Source organism: Hevea brasiliensis, chromosome 8, assembly GCF_030052815.1.
Source record: "Hevea brasiliensis isolate MT/VB/25A 57/8 chromosome 8, ASM3005281v1, whole genome shotgun sequence".
Lineage (NCBI taxonomy): Eukaryota > Viridiplantae > Streptophyta > Magnoliopsida > Malpighiales > Euphorbiaceae > Hevea > Hevea brasiliensis.
Window position 1 is genome coordinate 55292704 of NC_079500.1, and position 22811 is coordinate 55315514.

The 22811-nt window shown below is 34.8% G+C and overlaps 1 protein-coding gene and 1 long non-coding RNA gene across 2 annotated transcripts; both read left to right on the top strand.

Moving 5' to 3' along the window:
* The first annotated feature begins 301 nt into the window (after nt 1–301).
* On the top strand, nt 302–3894 carry LOC131182131 (uncharacterized). Its single transcript, XM_058150779.1, has 8 exons — nt 302–1077; nt 1167–1930; nt 2326–2501; nt 2601–2890; nt 2995–3082; nt 3190–3197; nt 3306–3451; nt 3602–3894. Exons 1-8 carry the CDS (start codon nt 302–304, stop codon nt 3892–3894), a joined length of 2541 nt encoding a protein of 846 aa, XP_058006762.1.
* A 10158-nt stretch (nt 3895–14052) lies between these two features.
* On the top strand, nt 14053–16357 carry LOC131182522 (uncharacterized). Its single transcript, XR_009150803.1, has 2 exons — nt 14053–14362; nt 16001–16357. It is a non-coding gene; the product is annotated as an uncharacterized LOC131182522 (long non-coding RNA).
* The last annotated feature ends 6454 nt before the right edge of the window (nt 16358–22811 follow it).

Here is a 22811-nt window from a genome sequence, read left to right on the forward strand (position 1 = left end):
TTGAGATATATGAATGAGATGTAAATTATGAGATGGTTATGAAATAATTGATGAGATGTTATTTGTAAAATATTATTGAAACTTTCAAACAGGTAAATAGTAAAATACGTCAACTGGTAATAAAATAGGGGAAACTCCGCTGGTTTCTCTGTCGAAAAATAATTAATATTAAAATATAATGAGATCAAATTATGAAAGGAATAAAGTAAGATAAGATAGGGTCCTCCGGCACCGAATGTAGCACACTTTGCTCGGCTACACTGTAGTCGGGTGAGGGGTGTTACAATCAATTTATTAGATAATGGCTCCTAGTAAAGGATGGATGGATCTTGTTGGTGATAGTCTTAATGATGTATATTTACGTGGGGTTGAGGAATTTTTAGACTATACTTTTAAGAAAACTAGGAGGCGTGGGGAAGTACATTGTCCATGTGTCAAGTGTAGTAACACATATTCTGCCACACGAGAAGTGGTAGGGACACACCTCAGGGTGTATGGAATAATACGTAATTATACATTTTGGTATCACCATGGAGAAAGGGTAGGTGAATCTGAATCTAATTTAGAAAGTGTTCAAAAAAGTGAAGATGAGCCTAGCAATGAGATGCATGACATTTTGAGGGATTTGTATCCAAAGTTTTGTGGTCAAGATACAAATGACATGGATACGGATATCTTCCCTTGTGATATTCATAAAGAGGAACCGAATGAGGAAGCGAATAAATTCTATAGGTTACTAAGAGATTTTGAGCAACCATTATACCAAGGTTCTACGAGCTCAAAGTTATCTTGCTTAGTCAAATTGCTCCATATCAAGAGCCTTGGTCGATGGAGTAATGAGTCATTTACTATGTTGTTGCAATTATTGAAAGATGAATTATTACCTCAAGGATCTAATTTGCCACAATTGTATTATGATGCAAAGAAAGTAATTCAAGATCTTGGTCTCTCATACAAAAAAATTGATGCATGTGTAAATAATTGCATGTTATATTGGAAAGAGGATGAGAGGCTAGATTTTGTAAGATTTGTAGCTATTCTAGATGGAAGACTAATAAATATAATGGGGAGGACAAGGTTAAAACCAATGGGAAGAGAATACCAAAAAAAATTTTGCGTTACTTTCCACTAAAGCCAAGACTTCAAAGATTGTTTATGTCCACAAGGACAGCGTCTTTGATGAGATGGCATAAAGATAAGAGGGTAGATGATGGAGTGATGAGACACCCTGCTGATTCAATGGCATGGATTTCTTTTAACAAACTACATCCAAATTTTGCCTCAGACTCTCGCAATGTGAGACTAGGCCTTGCTAGTGATGGATTTCAACCTTTTGCCAATTCAAAAATGCCATATAGTGTTTGGCCAGTTTTACTCATTCCATACAATTTGCCACCTTGGATGTGCATGAAACAATCAAATTTTATTTTATCAATGCTTATTCCAGGTCCTGAGGGTCCCGGAGATGCAATTGATATCTATCTTCAACCTTTAGTAGAAGAATTAAGAGAGTTATGGGAAACTGGCATTGATACATTTGATGCATATGCACAACAGAATTTCAAGTTACATGCAGTTTTACTATGGACTATCAATGATTTCCCTGCATATGGGAACTTATCAGGTTGGAGTACTAAGGGAAAGTTGGCTTGTCCTTATAGTAATAAGGACACCTGTTGGATGAGGTTGGCCAATGGAGGCAAACAATGTTATATGGGTCATCGACGATATCTTCCTCTTAATCACAAATGGAGAAATGATAACAAAACTTTTGATGGCACAAGGGAGCGAGGGTTACCACCCAAGCCACTTTTAGGAGATGATATACTTGATCAAGTGAAAAATCTTGAAGGGGTCATATTAACTAAGGCTCCTCATATGAAGAAAGCAATCTCACATGATGGCAGGGGGGACAATTGGAATAAAAAGAGTATATTCTTTGACCTTCCATATTGGAGGACCTTGTTACTACTCCACAACTTAGATGTCATGCACATTGAAAAGAATATATGCCATAATATACTAGGGACAATCATGAACATAAAGGGAAAAACTAAAGATAGCATCAAAACTCGCCTTGAATTGCAAGCATTAAATATAAGGCCAGAGTTACACCCAATACAACAGGGGAATAAAGTTGTGATACCTCCAGCATTGTACAGTTTACAGAAAAATACAGGCTTTGCCAATTCTTGAAGCAGTTAAAAGTTCCAGATGGATTTTCATCCAATATTTCTCTTTGTGTAAACATGAAAGAGAGTAAAATATCAGGATTAAAGAGTTATGATTGTCATGTTCTTCTATTACATATACTTCCTCTTGCAGTACGTGGTTTACTTCCAAAAGTAGTATATGAAACACTTGTAGAGCTATCATTGTTCTGCACTCATTTAGGAGCAAAGTCATTAAAGGTGGATGTATTGGAGCAATTAGAAAAGCAAATTCCTATAACTCTTTGCAAGCTAAAAATGATCTTTCCACCATCATTCTTTGACATTATGGTGCATTTGCCTATGCATTTGGCTAATGAAGCTAAAATTGGTGGAACAGTATAATATCATTGGATGTACCCAATAGAACGAGCATTATATTCATTTAAGTCATGTATTCGTAATAGAGCTTGTGTAGAGGGTTCAATTGTAGAGGCATACATTGCAAATCAGTGCATTACTCTTTGCTCAAGGTGCTTGCATGGCATTGAGACAAAGTTCAATCGAATGGAGCGCAACTATGATGGTGGCAGTAATAAAAATAAAGGAGGCTTATCAATTTTCTCCAAAGTAGGACGAGGATTAGGTGCTAGTAAAACTCATGATCTTGATACACAGGAGTGGGAGCAAGCTCATATTTATGTATTAAAGAATTGTGATGAAGTCCAGCCATACATCGAGTATGATTTTTTTTTGTTTATTCATATTGTATTTACTCTTTTTTTTTTTTATTGATCATAATCGCCTATAATCCTCTTTTTTTTTTTTTTTTTTTGCCTCTTAGAGAGTATTCACAATTGCCAGCAACCAATTTAGTAGGTATGTCAGAAGGTCAATGGAATAAAAATTTTGTTAGATGGTTTAAGACGAAAGTAAGTACACTTTAAGTTTTGTATGTATTTTGAGTAATTAATTATTTCAATTGTTTGTAACCATTAGGAATTGATTTTTCACTTTTTCAAACAAATTTTTTTTATAGGTTGCATGGTTGCATAAAAATGACTCAAGTCCAATGATGGGAGCCTTACTCTCATTATCACGTGGTCCTGCTTGATATGTGACATCTTTTTATGGTTACATTGTCAATGGATATAGGTTTCATACTGAATATCATGACCAAGGTTTGAGGACACAAAATAGTGGAGTTGTTGTAATTGGAGATATTGGTGATGAAGTTAACAACATAGATTACTACGGTGTCTTAACTGACAGTATTCAATTGCAATATCTTGGAGGAAGACGTGTGGTGTTATTTCATTATAATTGGTGGGATGTTTATGATTGAGTGATCGAGTGAGGGGGGTTAAGATTGATAAATATGGGGGGGGGGGGGGGGGGTGTTAGTGTTAACTGTAAACGAACTTTGAAAACAAATGAACCTTTCATTTTAGCTAACCAAGCATCACAAGTCTTTTATGTTCCAGACAATATTCACAAAGGCTGGCATTGTGTGATAAAGGCACATCCTCGAGATTCCTATGACATCCCATTAGAAGAAGACATTGACCCCGTTGATTTGAATCAATTAGGTGAAGCATATCAATCTGATGAATCTGTCAATCTTGAATATAGAGAAACAACTATAGTTGATGCAAATGACCAAATTAGTTGGAAGAGGATGAATATAGAGCCACAAATAATTGATATATCTTCAACACAGAAGAAAAGAAAACATGGATCTTGAAGTTTATTTAATTATTATTGTTTGAATGCTAGTGTATAATGTTTCTTTTCAAAATAAACTCTATAATATATACATAATTTATTTTGGATGTTTATGTGTAATTAAGTTATTCAATATAGTTTACATTTCATTTTGTCTTTTTTCCATATTTTATTTATGTTGTTTCCCTTATTTATTTATGTCATGATATATTTTGTTGGTTTGAAAAAAAATTCACATATATTTGATGTGCTAATATTCTAGGTAAATGACGCTAGAAATGGGGTCACAAGAAAAGAAAGGACCTAGGACAAATATAGTGAAGAGTTCATTTATACCACCGGGTGCATTAAGAAGGGTAAGGGGACATGGACATCGATCAAGATCATTTTTACCTATGACATCCACACAAAGTCAAACTGCATCAATTGCATGTTGTTCGTTAGAGCCACATAATGACATCTCTCTTGTTCAAGATGTTGATCATAGGGAAGAAGATGGTGGAATACAAGAACAAATACCTGAACAAGTGCATGAAGGTTCAACTCCTATTTTTCTATTTCATTCAGGGTTATGAATTTAGTTTACATTAATAATTAATTTTTATTTTTAATATTGATAGATTTTGATACTATGCAATGTAATACAACAAGGCAACATCAAAGTAATAACAATCCAGCTCAGGAAGAAACACAAGAAGGTTCAAATAATTATTGTCATATGTATTATTAATAATTTATATTTATTATTGATGCATTATTTCTATATTATTAATGAAGTTCTAGAGACTTTTTTATTTAGGTATTTCCACTATACAAAAAAAGAGAAAAATAAGAGGAATGAATAAGGGTAAAAAGATTGTAGCACTTAAGGATGGAGAGAAACTGGATGTAGTTTTTTATAATAATCGAGTTGTTGGAGAAAATCATGCAGAATGGTCAAGACATTTGGGCAAAATAGTGCGTGACCCAAATATTTGTCCAATAAGAGTGCACTCATGGAAGCAAATTGGAGAAGATGCAAAAGATCATATGTGGGATTCAGTTAAGCTACCTTTACTTTCAATAAAACATTAGATTAATTTAATTTGCATCTATTTATTCATTCTTTTTTTTTATAGGAGAAATTTAGAAATTTTGACATTGAGCTATATCAAGAAAAGACTTTAGAGCATATGAATCATTTATGGAATAATTGGAGAGGGCATTTGAAACGCCACAATATAAAGCCTTGTGGTTCTTTTCCAGAGATGTTGAAAAATGTTCCTCAAGGGATGCATCAAGAAGATTGGGAGTAGTTAGTTAAGAATCATTTTTGCACCAGAAAATTTAAGGTATGACATTTTATTTTACTAATATTAAAAATTATGTAAATTAAATATAAGTATTTTTATCTTTAGTTTTATTATTTTTTAAAAGGGTTAATATAATGTTTTTAAATACTTTTTTTAATGTAGAAAACAAGTGTTCGAAACTCTAAAAATAGGAAAAATTTAACTATGCTTCATCGTACTGGTAGCAAACCTTACAGACAAATTATCTATAATTTGGTAATATTAGTGAAATTTTTTCATACTTTTGCATTTTGGAGATTAAATATATTATGCTATTGTGTAACAATATTGTATTTTGTAAAGGGAGGCAAGGATGGTAATCCACCAGATATTGGAACTATATTCTTTGAAACTCATAAGAAGGGTGCAAATTTGGTTAACTCTAATGTTCAAGAGAAATATGTATGTTATATTACTTTTATTGCAAATCTGTTTCTTTTTATAAATTATTATATTTGTGTCATTGATTAATCATAATTATTATACGATCAAATACGTGATGTCATCCAATCCAACCCTTCTTTGTCTCATATGGAGGTAGTAGAACAATGTTTTGAAACACAAAATCGTGATCAAGTTATTGGTTATGGGGGTGGAATAAAGGCAAAAGAAGTTAAGAAATCTCGTTCCAATGTTGGCCTTCAAGAGGAGAATCGATTGCTTAAGGATCGTCTGTCTGAAGTAGAAACTAGGATGAAACACCTGGAGGACTTATTATTGAGCCAATACTCTAATGCTCCATCTAGAACTTCGCTATCTACAAATCAATCTACATGATTGTGATAAGGTAAATTATCTTCTTTTTCATCTACTATATTCTTTATATTATTTTTAATATATGTCATATTTTAAGTTGTACATTTATAAATGGAAATATAATATTCACTATTATATACATTTATATATTTATTGAAGATAAATGTATATAATTTAATTAAAGAGCACGGAAATTGGATTGGAAGTTGATGAATATTTTTGAATTTATGTTTTATGCAAGTTGTAAATTTGAATTATTTGTTTGAAATTTTGAAAATGTTCAAAATACAAACGGAATTTTGTCGAATTTTTTATTTGATATTTATACTTAAACTGTTTAGAAATAAAATATTAATAAATTTTAAGTTAAATGTAAAACTCATTTCAAGCTATTAGAGGATTTTTATAGTTGTTGCAATCTAATTATATTTTTATATTTTGGTGCAGATGTGATTAGGCAAATAGTGAAAGCATTGAAGTAACTTTTTTGGGTGAAGGTGTTCAAAAGTAACTTGGAAGATATTGTTGAACTTTATTGCAGCCTTCACGTATTTATAATTTCCTTATTGACATAAACAAATTAAGTGTAAATAATTAATATTAAACCGACATTTGAGACGGTTATGACATTTTTCATATTGATGTATGAATGTTTTTTTACTTATGAAGCATATTATTTATTATTATTAATTGCTTATTAAATTTTTTAGAGTTTTAAAAGTTAACACAATTAAATCATCATCATTAATGATATTTTTGTATTCATATTGATTGTTAATCACCTCTTTTTGTTATTGTTAATATGTTTTTACAACTATTTTTATAGTTGTTAATCATTTTTAACGACCATTTTGCATCGTTATTATTAATTTTTAATGTTCATCCTCAATTATTTTCAACGACTACTTTTTACTATCGTTAGTAGTTTTTAACGATCATCATTTGCTCTTTTCAATGACTACTTTTTACTATCGTTAGTAGTTTTTAACGATCATCATTTGCTCTCGTTAATCCTTTTTAACGCATTTTTTTTTAATTGTTAATAACCATTAACGAGCATTATTTGCTGCTGTTAATATTTTTTAACGACTAATTTTTTCATCGTTAATAGTTTTTAGAGGCCGTTACATTGTAAAATAACGATCTTTTAATTTAAATTTGATTACCATTTTCTCCGTCGTTAATAACATTAACGATGGCTAAAATAGTTGTTAATACTATAATTTTAACGATCGCTTATTGTGTCATCGTTATTAGTATCAACGACGAGTTATATAAAGTCTTCGTTAAACTTTTTAACGACAGAGCCTATAACAACGACTTAACGATCAACTTTTGTGTTTGTTAATTATTATTAACAACTACTTTTTAACTTTTAACGATGATTTTTCCTCTCGTTAAATATTAATTTTCTTGTAGTGAAACTTTAATGAAGCAAGGAAAGGAACCTTAGAGAATATGAGAGAAATAGAATTCGACTATGAGGTGAGGAAGATGAAGATGAGTGTGTTAGTGGGATATGCTGTCCACTTGGCCTTTTATACCTCCACTCAATCATTTAAATATTACTTAAATAATTAAGTTTCCATTATTTGCAATTTACACCCCATAATTTCTCTTAATTTCATTTTCTATATAATTTCATTTTTCATGTGATTTTTAAAATTTAATACTACTTATTTTTCATGGACATTTTGGTCAAAAGTCAACTCTAGGTGTCAAATGACTAAAATGCCCCTATTCGGTTTGTATTCTCAATTTTTGATAACATCGATTTTTGTTGGTTTCTTGATTTTTCGTTTTTATTTGTACTAATTCATTAATTTTTCTTTGACATTTCTAATGTCAATTACACTTCAATAAGTCTTTAATTATGTCTCAAAACTTAATTCTGAGGGTTCCCCGCGGTCCCGGGGTCAGCTATTGCCTGCGCCATAACTTCCGGGTGCAGTCACTCATCGCTTCAGTATTGGCTCGTTTAACTTAGTTTCACTTTCTCTCTTTTATTTTTCTTTAATTTTTTTTGTATTTTTTTTTATTTATTTCATCATTTTATGCCTGTTTACTATCACTGAAGTGTAATTCCAGACATCCTGACTTTTCCGGACTGACATTAGGTCACCGGAGTAGTCGAATGTACGGACTATGTAAAGTGAGGGTGTTACATATCATTTTAAAATAAAAAATCAGTATTATAAATTCTATTCATCCTATTAATTATATTAATTTTATAATTAATTTCAAGCATGTTAATAATTTTTTAAATATCATATATTTATCTATTTAAATATTTCTTTTATATGTAATTTATTTTATATCCTTGGTATGATAATTATATATTATTTAAAAATTTTATTGTAACACCCTCCCTGTAGCAACTCCGAACATTCTACTGTTCCGGTGACCAGTGTCGGTTCGGACAGCTAGAACGTCTGAAAAAAAAAAATTTAAACTAAAGTGAGGAATCATAATTAATTCAAATATTAATAAGAAAAATTTAGCAAAAATTTTAGAAATAAAATACAACCAAGTTAAATGAGCCGGTGCCTTAGCGATGGGTAACCTAGTGAGAAGTTGCGGTTCTCGCAACTAGGAGCCCTAGACCAGGGAGAAAAATTATAAAATAATTTTTGGAACTCCAAAGAAGGGTTATTGAGGTTCTTATGGCATTAGAATGCCAAGAAAATACTTAGAAAATTTTTTCAATCGGTACAGACAATTTTGGCCCGTTAAGCCAAACGGAGGGCATTTTGGTCATTTCGTCTTCAGAGATGATTTTTGACCAACTTGTCTAGTTAAATAAATAATTTATATAACATAAAATATGACTAAATGTTGTTAAAAATTTAATTGAAATTAATTAGATAAGAAATGAAAAGAAAATTAGATTTATTACCTCATGCTTATGTAAGCATGAGGTAATTAAAAAGGGATGGCCAATCAAATTAAAGGAAGACATTTATAATACATAAATTGGGCAGAAAAAGAGACAATTCTAGAAAAAATTCTGCAGCTACTCATCTTCCCAAAAGAGACGACCCACACTCCTCCTTTCCCTCCTCCATTTTCATGCTTGCAAAGCTTGAATTCCTTAGTCTTTTCTCAATAAAACCCTAACCTAGCAACATAAAAATTTGTTCTTACATCCTAGTAAAGCTTTTGGGAGCAAAAAGAATTAAAAAGAAAGAGTTCTTGCAAGCTTTGGATTAGCTCCCTAAGAGGTTAGTGACCTAAACCTTGAATTTCACTTTAATTTCACGTTTAAGAACTATAAATCTGTGTAAATGACAAAGAAATTTGATGAAACACCATTGGTATGCTAACCCTAAATTTTGGCAGCCATGGTTAGGGTAAGATGGTGATGATTTTTGGGGAGTTAACATGCTAGTATGGCTGCCCTTAATGAGTATCTCATAAGGGAATTGATAAATGCAATGATAATGCATGGTTTTGAAATGTTGAGTTAGGGTTTGGATTGAGGAATGAGACTTTGATCATGTGATGATGGAAGTAGGCTTTAATGGTCAATTAGTGACCATTTGGTTTGGTTTGAATAAAAAATGAAGTGAATTTGGTTGTGGGAATTGAGATTAGTGTGGCTGCCCTAGGTGACCTGCAGAATTGGACATGAGTCCAGCAGGTTTGGGCAGCCATAACTTGAAATATAGAGGTCCAATTGGTGCAAAGCCAATTGGACATGAAACTAGACACATAATGGCACAACTTTGGTGCAGAAACCATGCTCAGAAAACCAAACCAACTTGACCAAAAGTTTGCCCTAATCCGGGTGACCTGCAATCTACCTGGGCAAAATGACCAAATGAACAGTATTTGGTCATTTGGCCATAACTGAATGTAGAAAGGTCCAATTGACCTGAAATTTTACCAGATACAAGGTGACATATATACCAACAACTTTCATGAAGAAACCTAACCCAAATTATGACCATAACCTAGTCAAATTGCCAACCAAACTTGAGTTACCAAATCTGGCAGAAACAGATTTGCCCAGAATTTTGGAATCTGTCCAATCCGGCCAGTTATGGTTTTTAGGCCATAACTTGAGCTAAAAAATTCCAAATGGAGTGATTCAAAAAATGAAATTCAACTAGACAAAATGAGGAACAACTTTCATGTTGAGCATTTTTCCAAATTCCCACTGCAAAAATGACTAATGGAACAGTAAACCCAAAGCTTGAAAACTGAAAATTTTGTCCAATTCACATTAAACTTAGAGATGGTATTGGCAACCAATACCAACAAGTTTAAAATGCAAAATGTGGTATGTTGATGATATTTAAACTAATTTACCTATTGTCAATACAAAAGTCAACATTTTGATTGATCAATGAAATGAATAGTAATCATAAAAATTCAATTTTAAAGAATTACATAAATGAAAGTGTTAAATGCCCTAGTAGGCCTAATGTGATTGGTTTGGATAGGTTGGCATGCCAATAGGGTTCTGTTAGCAGTACTGCATATGGCTTCATGCCATTCTGTATTTCATGGCTTCCCATGCCATTCTGTGACATAATAGCCTTTGGCTATGATATTGAGTTGTTATACTCGGGTTTAATCCCCGATAATTATCACAGCTTATTAGCTGTTCTGTTGCACACCGGGAGACACAATGTGACCGATGGTGTGATGGTCCGAGGTACTTAGTACCCAGTACCAGTTTACCCGTTTATCCAGTCCAGTCAACTAGTATAGGTTACTCGGGCAGTATTAATAAATCTTACCAAACTTCAATTGAATAATATTGCAATAAACATTTGAGACTTAGTTCACCCAAAAATGTAAACATACATTCTGTACACATGTTTTTATTTTATTTTATATTGTCACCACTAAGCAGAATTGCTTAGCGCGTCGCTTTTACCACGCAGTCTGGAGACATAGTGGGGAGTCAGCGAGCCTCATACAGGGTGAGCCTTCATATCTGCACTCAGAGTTCAGAGTCAGCTCACATTGCAGTGCATTGGGTAGGACATTAGGCCATTTTGATATTTTGATATTTTGTATTTTGTAACCTTCTGTAATGTATATTATAAATTCATGTAATTATGCTTTTGATGTAAGTATCTATGGAATATGTTCAGTAATAAATTGAGCATTTTTCATTGAGTTGATTGTGTTTTGAATTGAATTGAATTTTTGAGATACTGAAGTGAATTGAGAAATTTTTGAGAATATATTGGAGGTTGATTGAGAATAATGTAATGATATTATTGGAAGTGTTTTTAACAGGTTCAGAAGAACTGTTTTTCCAATTTATAGTCGGCACTCTGCCGGATTTTCTATAAAATTTGCAGAAAAATTTAGATTTATCAAAAATTATAAATAAATGAATTAAAAAGGATTAATTGAAATTGAAACATGAATTGGTGTTTCGACACACTGAGTGGCATAACTTGCTCGGCTACACTGTAGACGGGTAAGGGGTGTCACATTTATACTCATATAATTTTATTATATTATTACATACTAATTAGATATTTTTTTATAAATCAATATATATATATATATATATAATTAAAAAATATATTTATTTTACGAAATATTTTTTAATGAGAAAATAAAATAAAAGAAAGCTTCAAAAACTTAATAAAAGAATTTATATATTTCGCTAATATTTCTTATTCTTTTACTTAAATTCAAATATAATAGTATTTTTACATAGATAATTATAAGATAGAGATAGAAATCCATTATGATTCGTTAAAAGAGTAATTTATATAAATAAAATACATTCTGATTTTTGTAAATATTATAAATCACAAAGTTATTTTTATAAAATTTTATTTTAAATTATATTATATTAAAAATTTAATTAAATGGAATTTAAATACAAATATGATTAATAATTTTATATTTATATAAATTTTAAAATTATATAAATAATTAAATTTTAAATCATAAGAATTTTACATTTATATAAATTCTAAAATTAAATAAATAATAAAAAATATAATTATAAATACTATAAATAATAAAAAAACAATTTGAATAAAGTTAATGTTTCCCCTTCATTCATTCATTCATTCATTCATTCATATTATGTATATATAAAGAGAGATAGAGAGAGAGAGAGAGAATCTAAGTTTTTTTTTTTTTCAATTTAAAGTTAAAATATACCACCAACCTTATTAAGAAATTATAGTAAAATTTATAAATCCTTCGCTAAGAAAGACAATCGGTAAGACTTAAACTATCAACCTAATGAAGTGTTGATTGAGTTTTACCTAAGAATAGAGCTACGACTCTATTGGTGAGGTCAATTAAACCCACTAAATTTTCTTAAGTATTATTAGTTTTTATTAATTTTTTTATGAATATATATATTTTTTAATGTGCCCACTAAATTTTATTCAATGTTTCTATTAAAATTTTTTCCAGAGTCTTTATAAAATTTGGTATGGGAGAGTACTAAATTTTGATTTAGAGTATATTAAAGTTTTATAATTATTTAATTATCTGTTGAAGAAATAAGTTGATATGTTTCAATGAGATTATTACATTAACAATTATCTAATTATGGTATATATGAGTTAAAGAAAAAAAAAAAAAATATATATATATATATATATATATATATATAAAGAGAGAGAAAGAGAGAGAGAGAGAATCTAAGTTTTTTTTTATTATTTTAAGTTAAAATATACCACCAACCTTATTAAGAAATTATAATAAAATTTATAAATCCTTCGCTAAGAAAGACAATTGGTTAGACTTAAACTCTCAACCTAAAAAAGTGTTGATTGAGTTTTACCTAAGAACAAAGCTACGACTCTACTGGTGAGGTTAATTAAACCCACTAAATTTTATTAAGTATTATTAGTTTTTATTAATTTTTTTATGAATACATATATATATATATATATATATATATATATATATATATATATATATATATATGTATATATATAGAGAGAGAGAGAATCTAAGTTTCTTTTTTTCAATTTTAAGTTAAAATATACCACCAACCTTATCAAGAAATTATAGTAAAATTTATAAATCCTTCGCTAAGAAAGACAATTGGTAAGACTTAAACTCTCAACCTAATGAAGTGTTGATTGAGTTTTACACATATATATACACATATATATACACAAATATATACACACATATATATATGCATATATATATATATATATATGTATGTGTGTGTGCGTAGCACTCGGATCTATTAAAACATGAGCCTTATAGGAACATACTAGAAGAATACCTGCCACAATTGCATTGGAAGCCTGAGCATCCTGGTGGGTTAGGGTGAAAGCCCGAGCTTGACCCCTACCCTGCATTGCAGAACCCTGATTTTGATTTTTACCTTTTGATACACACACACATATATATGTATATACACACACACACACACACACATATATATATATATGTATATATATATATATATGTTAGATACATACATATGTGTATATATATATACACACACATATATATATATATACACATATGTATGTATCTAACATATATAAATATATATATATGTATATATGTATATACACACACATATATGTGTGTGTGCGTAGCACTCGGATCTGTAACACCCTCCCGGTACACTCCGTACATTCTCTTATTCGTGGTGTGATCGGTCAGCTAGAACGTCCAAAAAATATTTAAACTAAAGTCAGAACCTAATTAACTTAAATATTAATAAGAAAAATTTAGTAATAATTTTAGAAATAAAATACAACTGGTCAAAGCAGGTGCCCAAGCGATGGGTAACCGGAGGGAAGTTGCGGTTCTCGCAACGAGGAGCCCTAGACCCGGGGGAAAAATTATAAAATAATTTTTGGGACTCCAGAGAAGGGTCATTGAGGTTCCCATGGCATTAGAATGCCAAGAAAATACTTAGAAAAATTTTTCAATCGGTACAGACAATTTTGACTCGTTAAGCCAAACGGAGGGCATTTTGGTCATTTCGCCTTCAGAGGTGATTTTTGGCCGACTTGTCCAGTTAAGTAAATAATTATTATGATCTAAAATGTGAATAAATATTGCTAAAAATTGAATTGAAAATGAGTAGCAAAGAAAAAAAAATGAATTAAAATTACAATTTTGACCTCATGCTTATGTCACTAAGCACTCTCACCCAATCACATTGTGACACATGTCCATAAACCAATTAAAATGAGTCAAATGGGCAGAAAATTGAAAGGAAAAACTGAATTCTTCTTCTTCAATTCCCGTATACCAAATCAAGAAGCTTTCTCTCCATTTTTTTTCTTTTAAAGGTTGATTTTCCTAAGCTTCCTCACCTCAAAACCTTATCCTTCCTTCACAAAAAGTTATACCCACATCAAGGACAAGTGTTTGGCAACCAAGAAAAGCCAAGAAAGTGAAGGAATTGCTTGGGAAAATTCTGCTCAAATTAAGGTTAGTGCTAACTCTTACATTTTTCTTTTTATTCCATGTTAGGAAGTTCAAGTGAATAAGAAATTGTTAAGAAATTGAATAAAACACTTATGTAGGAGTATGTATGAATGGTGGCAGCCAAGTTAGGGTTAGGGTTTTGATGGTTTAATTGCAATTAAGTTGGTATATTAATGTCAATTAATGCATATATATGAATTGGAGTTTAATGGAGTTGAATTTTTGAGTTTGTATGAGTAATTGGTTTGGACATTAGGGTTTGGAAAGGTGAAATTGTGACTTAGCTTTGGAAATGGTTAGAGGACTTTTTAATGGTCAATTAGTGACCATTTTAGGTAGGTTGACCCTAATTAGAACTGAAAAATGGGATGGTAAAGTGAAAGTATAAACTGCCCTATGGACAGCAGCATAGGGACTGAAATTTCAGTCCCTTTGCACTGCCATAACTTGGGCAGTGGTAGTCCAATTGAAGTTTGGCCAATTGGACATGAAATTAGGCTTATAATGGCACATTTTTGCTGAAGAAACCATGCCCAAAAGACCAAAGCAAGAGGACCAAAACTTGGCCCCAATCCGGAACCCTGAAACTGCCTCTGCAGAATTTGCCAAATGAACAGTAACTGTTCATTTGGCCATAAGTCACTGTAGATTTGGTCAATTGGTCTGAAATTTTTACAGCAACAAGTTAAGACATAGACAAACAACTTTCATGAAGGAACCTACCCCAAATTATGGCCAGAACCCATTCAACCAAGTGACTCAAGTCACTGTTCATGCACTGTAGATATGGTAAAATTCTGCAGACTGCATATCCGGGCAGCTTGGGTTTTTGAGCCATATCTGGAGCTACAAAACTCCAAATGGAGTGATTCAAAAAAGGAAATTCAACTAGACAAAATAAGGAACAACTTTCATGTTTTACATTTCTTCAAATTCTAACAGTAACAGTGTCCAATGGAACAGTGAAGTTAGGGCACCAAAACTGAAATTTTCTGCTAGTGTGGGTTACACTTTGAAATTGCAAAAACACTTAATGCCAACAAGTTTTAAACACCAAATGTGGTATGTTGGGAGTGCCAAAGTTGATGTACACATTTTTATGCTAAAAGTCAACATTTTTGTTGACCAATGATGAATAGTAACACCAAAAAAGTTGAAATTCACAAATTGACGAATTTAAGAGTTTCAAATGCCCTAGTATACCTAACAAGATTGGTTTGGATAGTTTGGCATGCCAATAGGGTTCAGTTAGCAGTACTGCACATGGCAAAAATGCCATTCTGTGATTTCATGGCTTTTAGCCATTCTGACTTTGCATTGAGACTTGGCCTTGTGCTTGATATCATTTACTGACTTGTTAGCCTACATTACACCGGAGATGCATATGTGGCGATGGTGTGACGGCGAGGTACTAGGTACCCGATGCGGTTACCCGTTATCGATCCGATCGTCTAGTGTAGGTTACTTGGGCAATCAAATGAATGAAAATGAGCAATGCAGAAGAAATAAATGAATGGATATACAAATACATGACAAACAAAACATGTACATGCAATACATATTTCTATCTGTCATTTCTTGTTATTTTATTATTGCACCACTAAGCATTATTGCTTAGCGCATTGCTTTTGCCACGCGTAGGTACTGGAGACCCCGATCGTGAGCCCAGTAGACCACAGACTGGGTGAGGCCATCCGACAGTTCTGCTCAGTGTCTGTGTCACCTCGTCACCTGCAGTGCATTGGTAGGACACTAGATGCCATTTTGTCATCTTGTAATTAACTTTTTATTTTCTCATATGTATTTAGGATTTATGTAATGTATTTTGAGGTTCATGTAAATAATAAAGATTTATGGTTATGTATGGTATTAATTTGAGTATTTAATGGTTGTTTATGTATGAGAACCCTGAGAAAGGGATGTTTTGAAAAATGAAAAGGTTGTTGAGACCTGAAATTGACAAATTACCGAGATATTGATATTGAGTTTTATTGATGATATTGGAGTTTGAGATGATGAAATAAAAATATTGGAAGTGTTTTTAACAGGTTCCGAAGAACGGTTTTCTCCATTTTTAGCCGGTACTCCGCCGGATTTTCTTAAAAATTTTCGGAACCTTAAATGAATGATACTTTTGATAAATGGTTTAAATAATTTGTATTTCATAAATTATGTGCAAAAGCATTGTCTAAATTAATTGAGGAATATTAGAGTGTGCCGGTACACCAGGTGGCATTACTTACTCGGGTATACTGTACACGGGTAAGGGGTGTCACATTTAGTGGTATCAGAGCACGGTTTAGGCGTTTCTGGGCCTAGATTGAGTCCATACCATGCATTGCATTTGTAAGAGTCGAGGTGACACTAACGCAGATCTGTTTATCTTTCTTATTTTGAATAGGATATGGATCCTTCCTCTCAGAGAGCCGTTGAGGAGGAAGTGGAGAGTCATGCTCCACTGCGGCGGTGAGATTGGGGCATGAGAGAATGCGCTCACTTACTCAAGCGAGCCTGCTCAGCCTCCACAGGCCATGTTCCAACAAATGGCCGACTTCTTTAGACAGATGGCTGGGGTAATGCCAGCAGCACCACCACCACCACCAGCTCCACAGCAGAAAACACACTTGGAGAGACTAAGAAAATTTGGGGTAGTGGATTTCTATGGCAAGAGAGAAGATGACTCTGTTGCAGCCGAGAATTGGTTGAACAGAACAAGCAGAGTCCTAAAACAGCTCCACTGTACTCGAGCAAAACACAGAAGCTGCCATCTCTTCTTTGCAAGATGATGCCTATGGATGGTGGGACACGTGTCGATGAAGTGCAGACGAAGTCAGTAACTTGGGATTTCTTTCTCTCTGAGTTGAAGAAGAAGTATGTGGGTACTGTATATCTGGAAGAAAGAAGAAGAGAATTTATTAACCTGAGGCAGAGACAATTGTCAGTGGCTGAGTATGAGAAAGAATTCGTCCGATTAAGCCGCTACGGAAGGGAGATAGTCCCAAATGAAGCTGAAAGATGCAAGAGATTTGAAGAGGGACTAAATGATAACATCAAGATCCAGCTCACTGCCTTGGGAATCACCGAATTTACCAAGTTAGTGGAAGCTGCCATATTGGTAGAATATGTGAGAATTAGTGAGTGGACTAGAACAGTTAGACACCAGAAGAGGGGACCGGGTCAGTCGAGTTCAGCTCTGCATCGGGAAGAAGTTCAAGGGTCCTCCCGCACGAGTTCGGGTCGACCACGGTGGTCGGTCCCGAGGCCCGAGCCACGATTTACCCCTAGGAGAGGTCATCCATACCATCGGTGGGCAGCTCTCCGAGGATGGGGTTCGAGGACCAGCCGGCATCTTGCATGTCCACCTTGTCAAAGATGGCATAAGGAGTGTTGGAGAGTGGCGGTGCCTGCTTGAGGTGTGGGTCAACAGAGCATCAGTTGAGAAACTGTCCACGCAGAACTACTACAGCTGCTCCAACACAAGCAGACAGACCTGCTCCTGCACCACCAAGGGGTAGAAGGTCTGGTAAATCCGAAGCTGTGGGACCATCTCAGAGGCCCGCATCTGAGCCAGCAGAGAGGCCAGATAACAGACCACCTGCCAGAAATTATTCCTTGAGAGCTTAGGAGGAGCAAGATGCCCCGGACGTCATCAGGGGTACGTTCTCCCTCTACAATACTCCTGTGCATGCATTGGTGGATCCAGGATCCACTCACTCATACATCTGCATCAATCTACCCGTAGAAAGGGGATCTTTGGTAGGGGAGAGTGACCAAGACATTCTGGTCACTAATCCATTGGGTCACAGTGTGGTAGTGAACAAGGTATACAAGGGTTGCCCGTTAAGGATTCAGGGGTATGAATTCTTGGCAGACCTGATTGAGTTGCCCTTCCATGAGTTTGACGTGATCTTTGGAATGGACTGGTTGTCACGTCATCAGGCAATAGTTGATTGCAAATTAAAGAGAATTTCTCTAAAAACTTCAGAGGGTAATGAGATCACAGTTGTGGGGGAAAGGACAGATTTCTTGTCCAATGTCATCTCGACCACGATTGCAAGAAGAATGATGAGAAAAGGCTGTGAAGCCTACCTAGCACATGTGGTGGATACTAGGCAGGCTAAGCCAAACCTGAGTGACATACCCACAGTAAAAGACTTCCCAGAGGTATTTCCTGAAGAATTACCTGGTTTGCCACCAGAAAGGGAAGTCGAATTTGCTATTGAGACATTGCCGGGTACAGCACCCATTTCCATTGCTCCTTATAGGATGGCACCTACGGAATTGAGAGAGTTGAAAACTCAGTTGCAAGAGTTGCTTGATAAGGGGTTCATACGCCCCAGTGTGTCACCATGGGGAGCTCGGTCTTTGTTTGTGAAAAAGAAGGATGGGACTTTGAGGCTTTGTATTGATTCTGGCGGTTGAATAAAGTGGTATGAAGAACAAATATCCGTTGCCTAGAATTGATGATCTGTTTGATCAGTTGAAGGGAACAGGAGTATTTTCTAAGATTGATCTCAGATCAGGGTATCATCAGCTGAGGGTAAAGGATGTAGATGTGCCCAAGACTGCATTCAGGACCCGGTATGGGCATTATGAGTTTCTAGTGATGCCCTTTGGCTTAACAAATGCACCAGCGGCATTCATGGACCTTATGAACCGTATCTTCCATCCACACTTAGATCGGTTTGTAGTGGTCTTTATTGATGATATTTTGGTGTATTCCAAGACCAGGGAAGAACATGATGAGCATTTGAGGATTGTTCTGCAAACCCTGAAAGAAAAGAAGCTGTATGCTAAGTTGTCCAAGTGTGACTTTTGGTTGAATGAGATTGCATTCCTTGGACACATAGTGTCAGCTGATGGGATTAGGGTGGATCCCAAGAAAATAGAAGCAGTGATGGAATGGAAGCCTCCCAGAAATACAAGCGAGGTCGAAGCTTTTTGGGGCTAGTGGGTATTACAGAGATTTGTGAAGGATTTTCCCTAATAGCTGCTCCAATGACCAAGTTGTTACACAAGAATGTCGATTTGTTGGAATGACAAGTGTCGGACAGTTTGAGAAGTTGAAGGCTATGTTGACAGAGGCACCGGTGTTAACACGGCCAGTGTCGAGAAAAAGGACTTTGTGGTCTACAGTGATGCCTCTCATAATGGGTTAGGTGTGTGTTGATGCAAGAGGGGAAAGTGATTGCCTATGCTTCCGCACGGCTAAGGCCACATGAACAAAATTACCCTACCCATGATTTGGAGCTTGCGGCAATTATCTTCGCCTTGAAGATATGGAGGCATTACTTGTATGGTGAAAAGTGCTACATTTACACGGACCACAAAAGCACGAAGTACTTGCCAACCTGAAGGAGCTCAACCTTAGACGAGGCAATGGATTGAGTTCTGAAGGATTATGAGTGTGTAATTGATTACCATCACAGGAAGGCAAATGTAGTTCTTGATGCTTTGAGCGAGAAAATCCTTGTGACTTTGAGATCATTGGATGCCCGCTAACTTTGGTTCGAGATGGAGCTATTTTGGCTGAGTTGCAAGTGAGGCCAAACTGCTGACAGAGATACTAGATGGGCAAAAGCGGATGAGAAGCTAATGGCTATTATGAGCAAGATCTCGGAGGAAAAGCAATCGACTATGAGGTGAAGGCGGATGGTGTCTCAGTATCACAAAGGAAGACTGTGTACGGATGATGGGGAATTGAAGACCAGTATTCTAAAAGAGGCACACACGGTGTATATGCTATGCACCGGAAGTACAAAGATGTACCATGATCCAAGGCTGCGATATTGGTGGCACAGTATAAAGAAGGACATAGTGACTATGTGACTAAATGCTTGACATGTCGGCAAGTCAAGGCGAACATCAAGTTCCATCGGGTTTGCTCACCTATCGCATACATACCGAATGGAAATGGGATCGGTCACCATGGATTTGTAAGTGGTCTACCTCTCACCGGAAGAAACATGATGCGACATGGGTGATAGTTGATAGATTGACAAAGTCGGCACACTTTCGCCGATTAGGATGACTACTCACTAGAGAGATTAGCGGTGTATATCGGTGAGATAGTTAGGCGCATGGAATTCCACTTTCCATCATATCGATCGAGACCCAAGGTTTACATCGAGATTACGGAAGAAGTTGCATGAATCCTTGGGTACACAACTCCATTTCAAGACTTTCCATCCTCAAGCGGATGGGCAATCGAAAAGAGTAATCCGGTAAATAATTGAAACCAATGAAATTGATACAAATATTGAATTGAAATGATAACAATAACGTGAAATACTTGTCGGTCCTTGAGGATATCTTGAGGAGTTGTGTCATTGAGTTTGAGGAAGGCTGGGATAGATACCTCCCAGCGCGAATTTGCATACAACAATAGCTACCAAGCTAGTATCCAAATGGCCCCATATGAAATCTTGTATGGGAGAAAATGTAGAACTCGGTGTCTTTGGGTGAATTGGCGAAGACAAGCGGTAGGGCCGGACACAGTGAAAGCAGATGAGGAGAAGGTAAAGATAATCAAAGCCAATTTGAAGGTTGCCTCATGCATGAGAAATCTTATGCCGACACGAAGAAAAGAAATAGAATATGTGGTTGGCGACAAAGTGTTCCTTAAGGTGTCACCATGGAAGAAAGTGTTGAGGTTTGGAAGAAAAGGTAAGTTGAGCCCTAGGTTCATTGGCCCATATGAAGTCATTGAGCGTGTGGGACCGGTAGCCTCTGAGCTAGCTTTACCACAGTGGGCGGGATCCACAATGTGTTCCACGTGTCCATGCTCAGAAGATACCGCTCAGACCCTTCACATGTCATCTCCAGAGAAGAAATTGAAATACAGCCGGATTTGACATATGAAGAAGAACCTCTACGGATCCTGGCTCGAGAAGTAAAAGAGTTGAGGAACAAGCAAATTCCATTGGTGAAAGTGCTTTGGAGGCACCACAACACGGAGGAGGCAACTTGGGAAAGTGAAGAGACGATGAGGCAACAGTTTCCTCAACTGTTTGCATCAGGTAAATTTCGAGGACGAAATTTAAATTAGAGGGGAAGAGTTGTAACACCCTCCCGGTACACTCCGTACATTCTCTTTATTCGGTGGCCGGTGTCGATCAGGACAACTAGACGTCGAAAAAATATTTAAACTAAAGTCAGGAACCCTAATTAACTTAAATATTAATAAGAAAAATTTAGTAAAAATTTTAGAAATAAAATACAACTGAGTCAAACGAGCCGGTGCCCAAGCGATGGGTAACCGGAGGGAAGTTGCGGTTCTCGCAACGAGGAGCCCTAGACCCGGGGGAAAAATTATAAAATAATTTTTGGGACTCCAGAGAAGGGTCATTGAGGTTCCCATGGCATTAGAATGCCAAGAAAATACTTAGAAAAATTTTTCAATCGGTACAGACAATTTTGACTCGTTAAGCCAAACGGAGGACATTTTGGTCATTTCGCCTTCAGAGGTGATTTTTGGCCGACTTGTCCAGTTAAGTAAATAATTATTATGATCTAAAATGTGAATAAATATTGCTAAAAATTGAATTGAAAATGAGTAGCAAAGAAAAGAAAAAAAAATGAATTAAAATTACAATTTTGACCTCATGCTTATGTCACTAAGCACTCTCACCCAATCACATTGTGACACATGTCCATAAACCAATTAAAATGAGTCAAATGGGCAGAAAATTGAAAGGAAAAACTGAATTCTTCTTCTTCAATTCCCGTATACCAAATCAAGAAGCTTTCTCTCCATTTTTTTTCTTTTAAAGGTTGATTTTCCTAAGCTTCCTCACCTCAAAACCTTATCCTTCCTTCACAAAAAGTTATACCCACATCAAGGACAAGTGTTTGGCAACCAAGAAAAGCCAAGAAAGTGAAGGAATTGCTTGGAAAAATTCTGCTCAAATTAAGGTTAGTGCTAACTCTTACATTTTTCTTTTTATTCCATGTTAGGAAGTTCAAGTGAATAAGAAATTGTTAAGAAATTGAATAAAAAACTTATGTAGGAGTATGTATGAATGGTGGCAGCCAAGTTAGGGTTAGGGTTTTGATGGTTTAATTGCAATTAAGTTGGTATATTAATGTCAATTAATGCATATATATGAATTGGAGTTTAATGGAGTTGAATTTTTGAGTTTGTATGAGTAATTGGTTTGGACATTAGGGTTTGGAAAGGTGAAATTGTGACTTAGCTTTGGAAATGGTTAGAGGACTTTTTAATGGTCAATTAGTGACCATTTTAGGTAGGTTGACCCTAATTAGAATTGAAAAATGGGATGGTAAAGTGAAAGTATAAACTGCCCTATGGACAGCAGCATAGGGACTGAAATTTCAGTCCCTTTGCACTGCCATAACTTGGGCAGTGGTAGTCCAATTGAAGTTTGGCCAATTGGACATGAAATTAGGCTTATAATGGCACATTTTTGCTGAAGAAACCATGCCCAAAAGA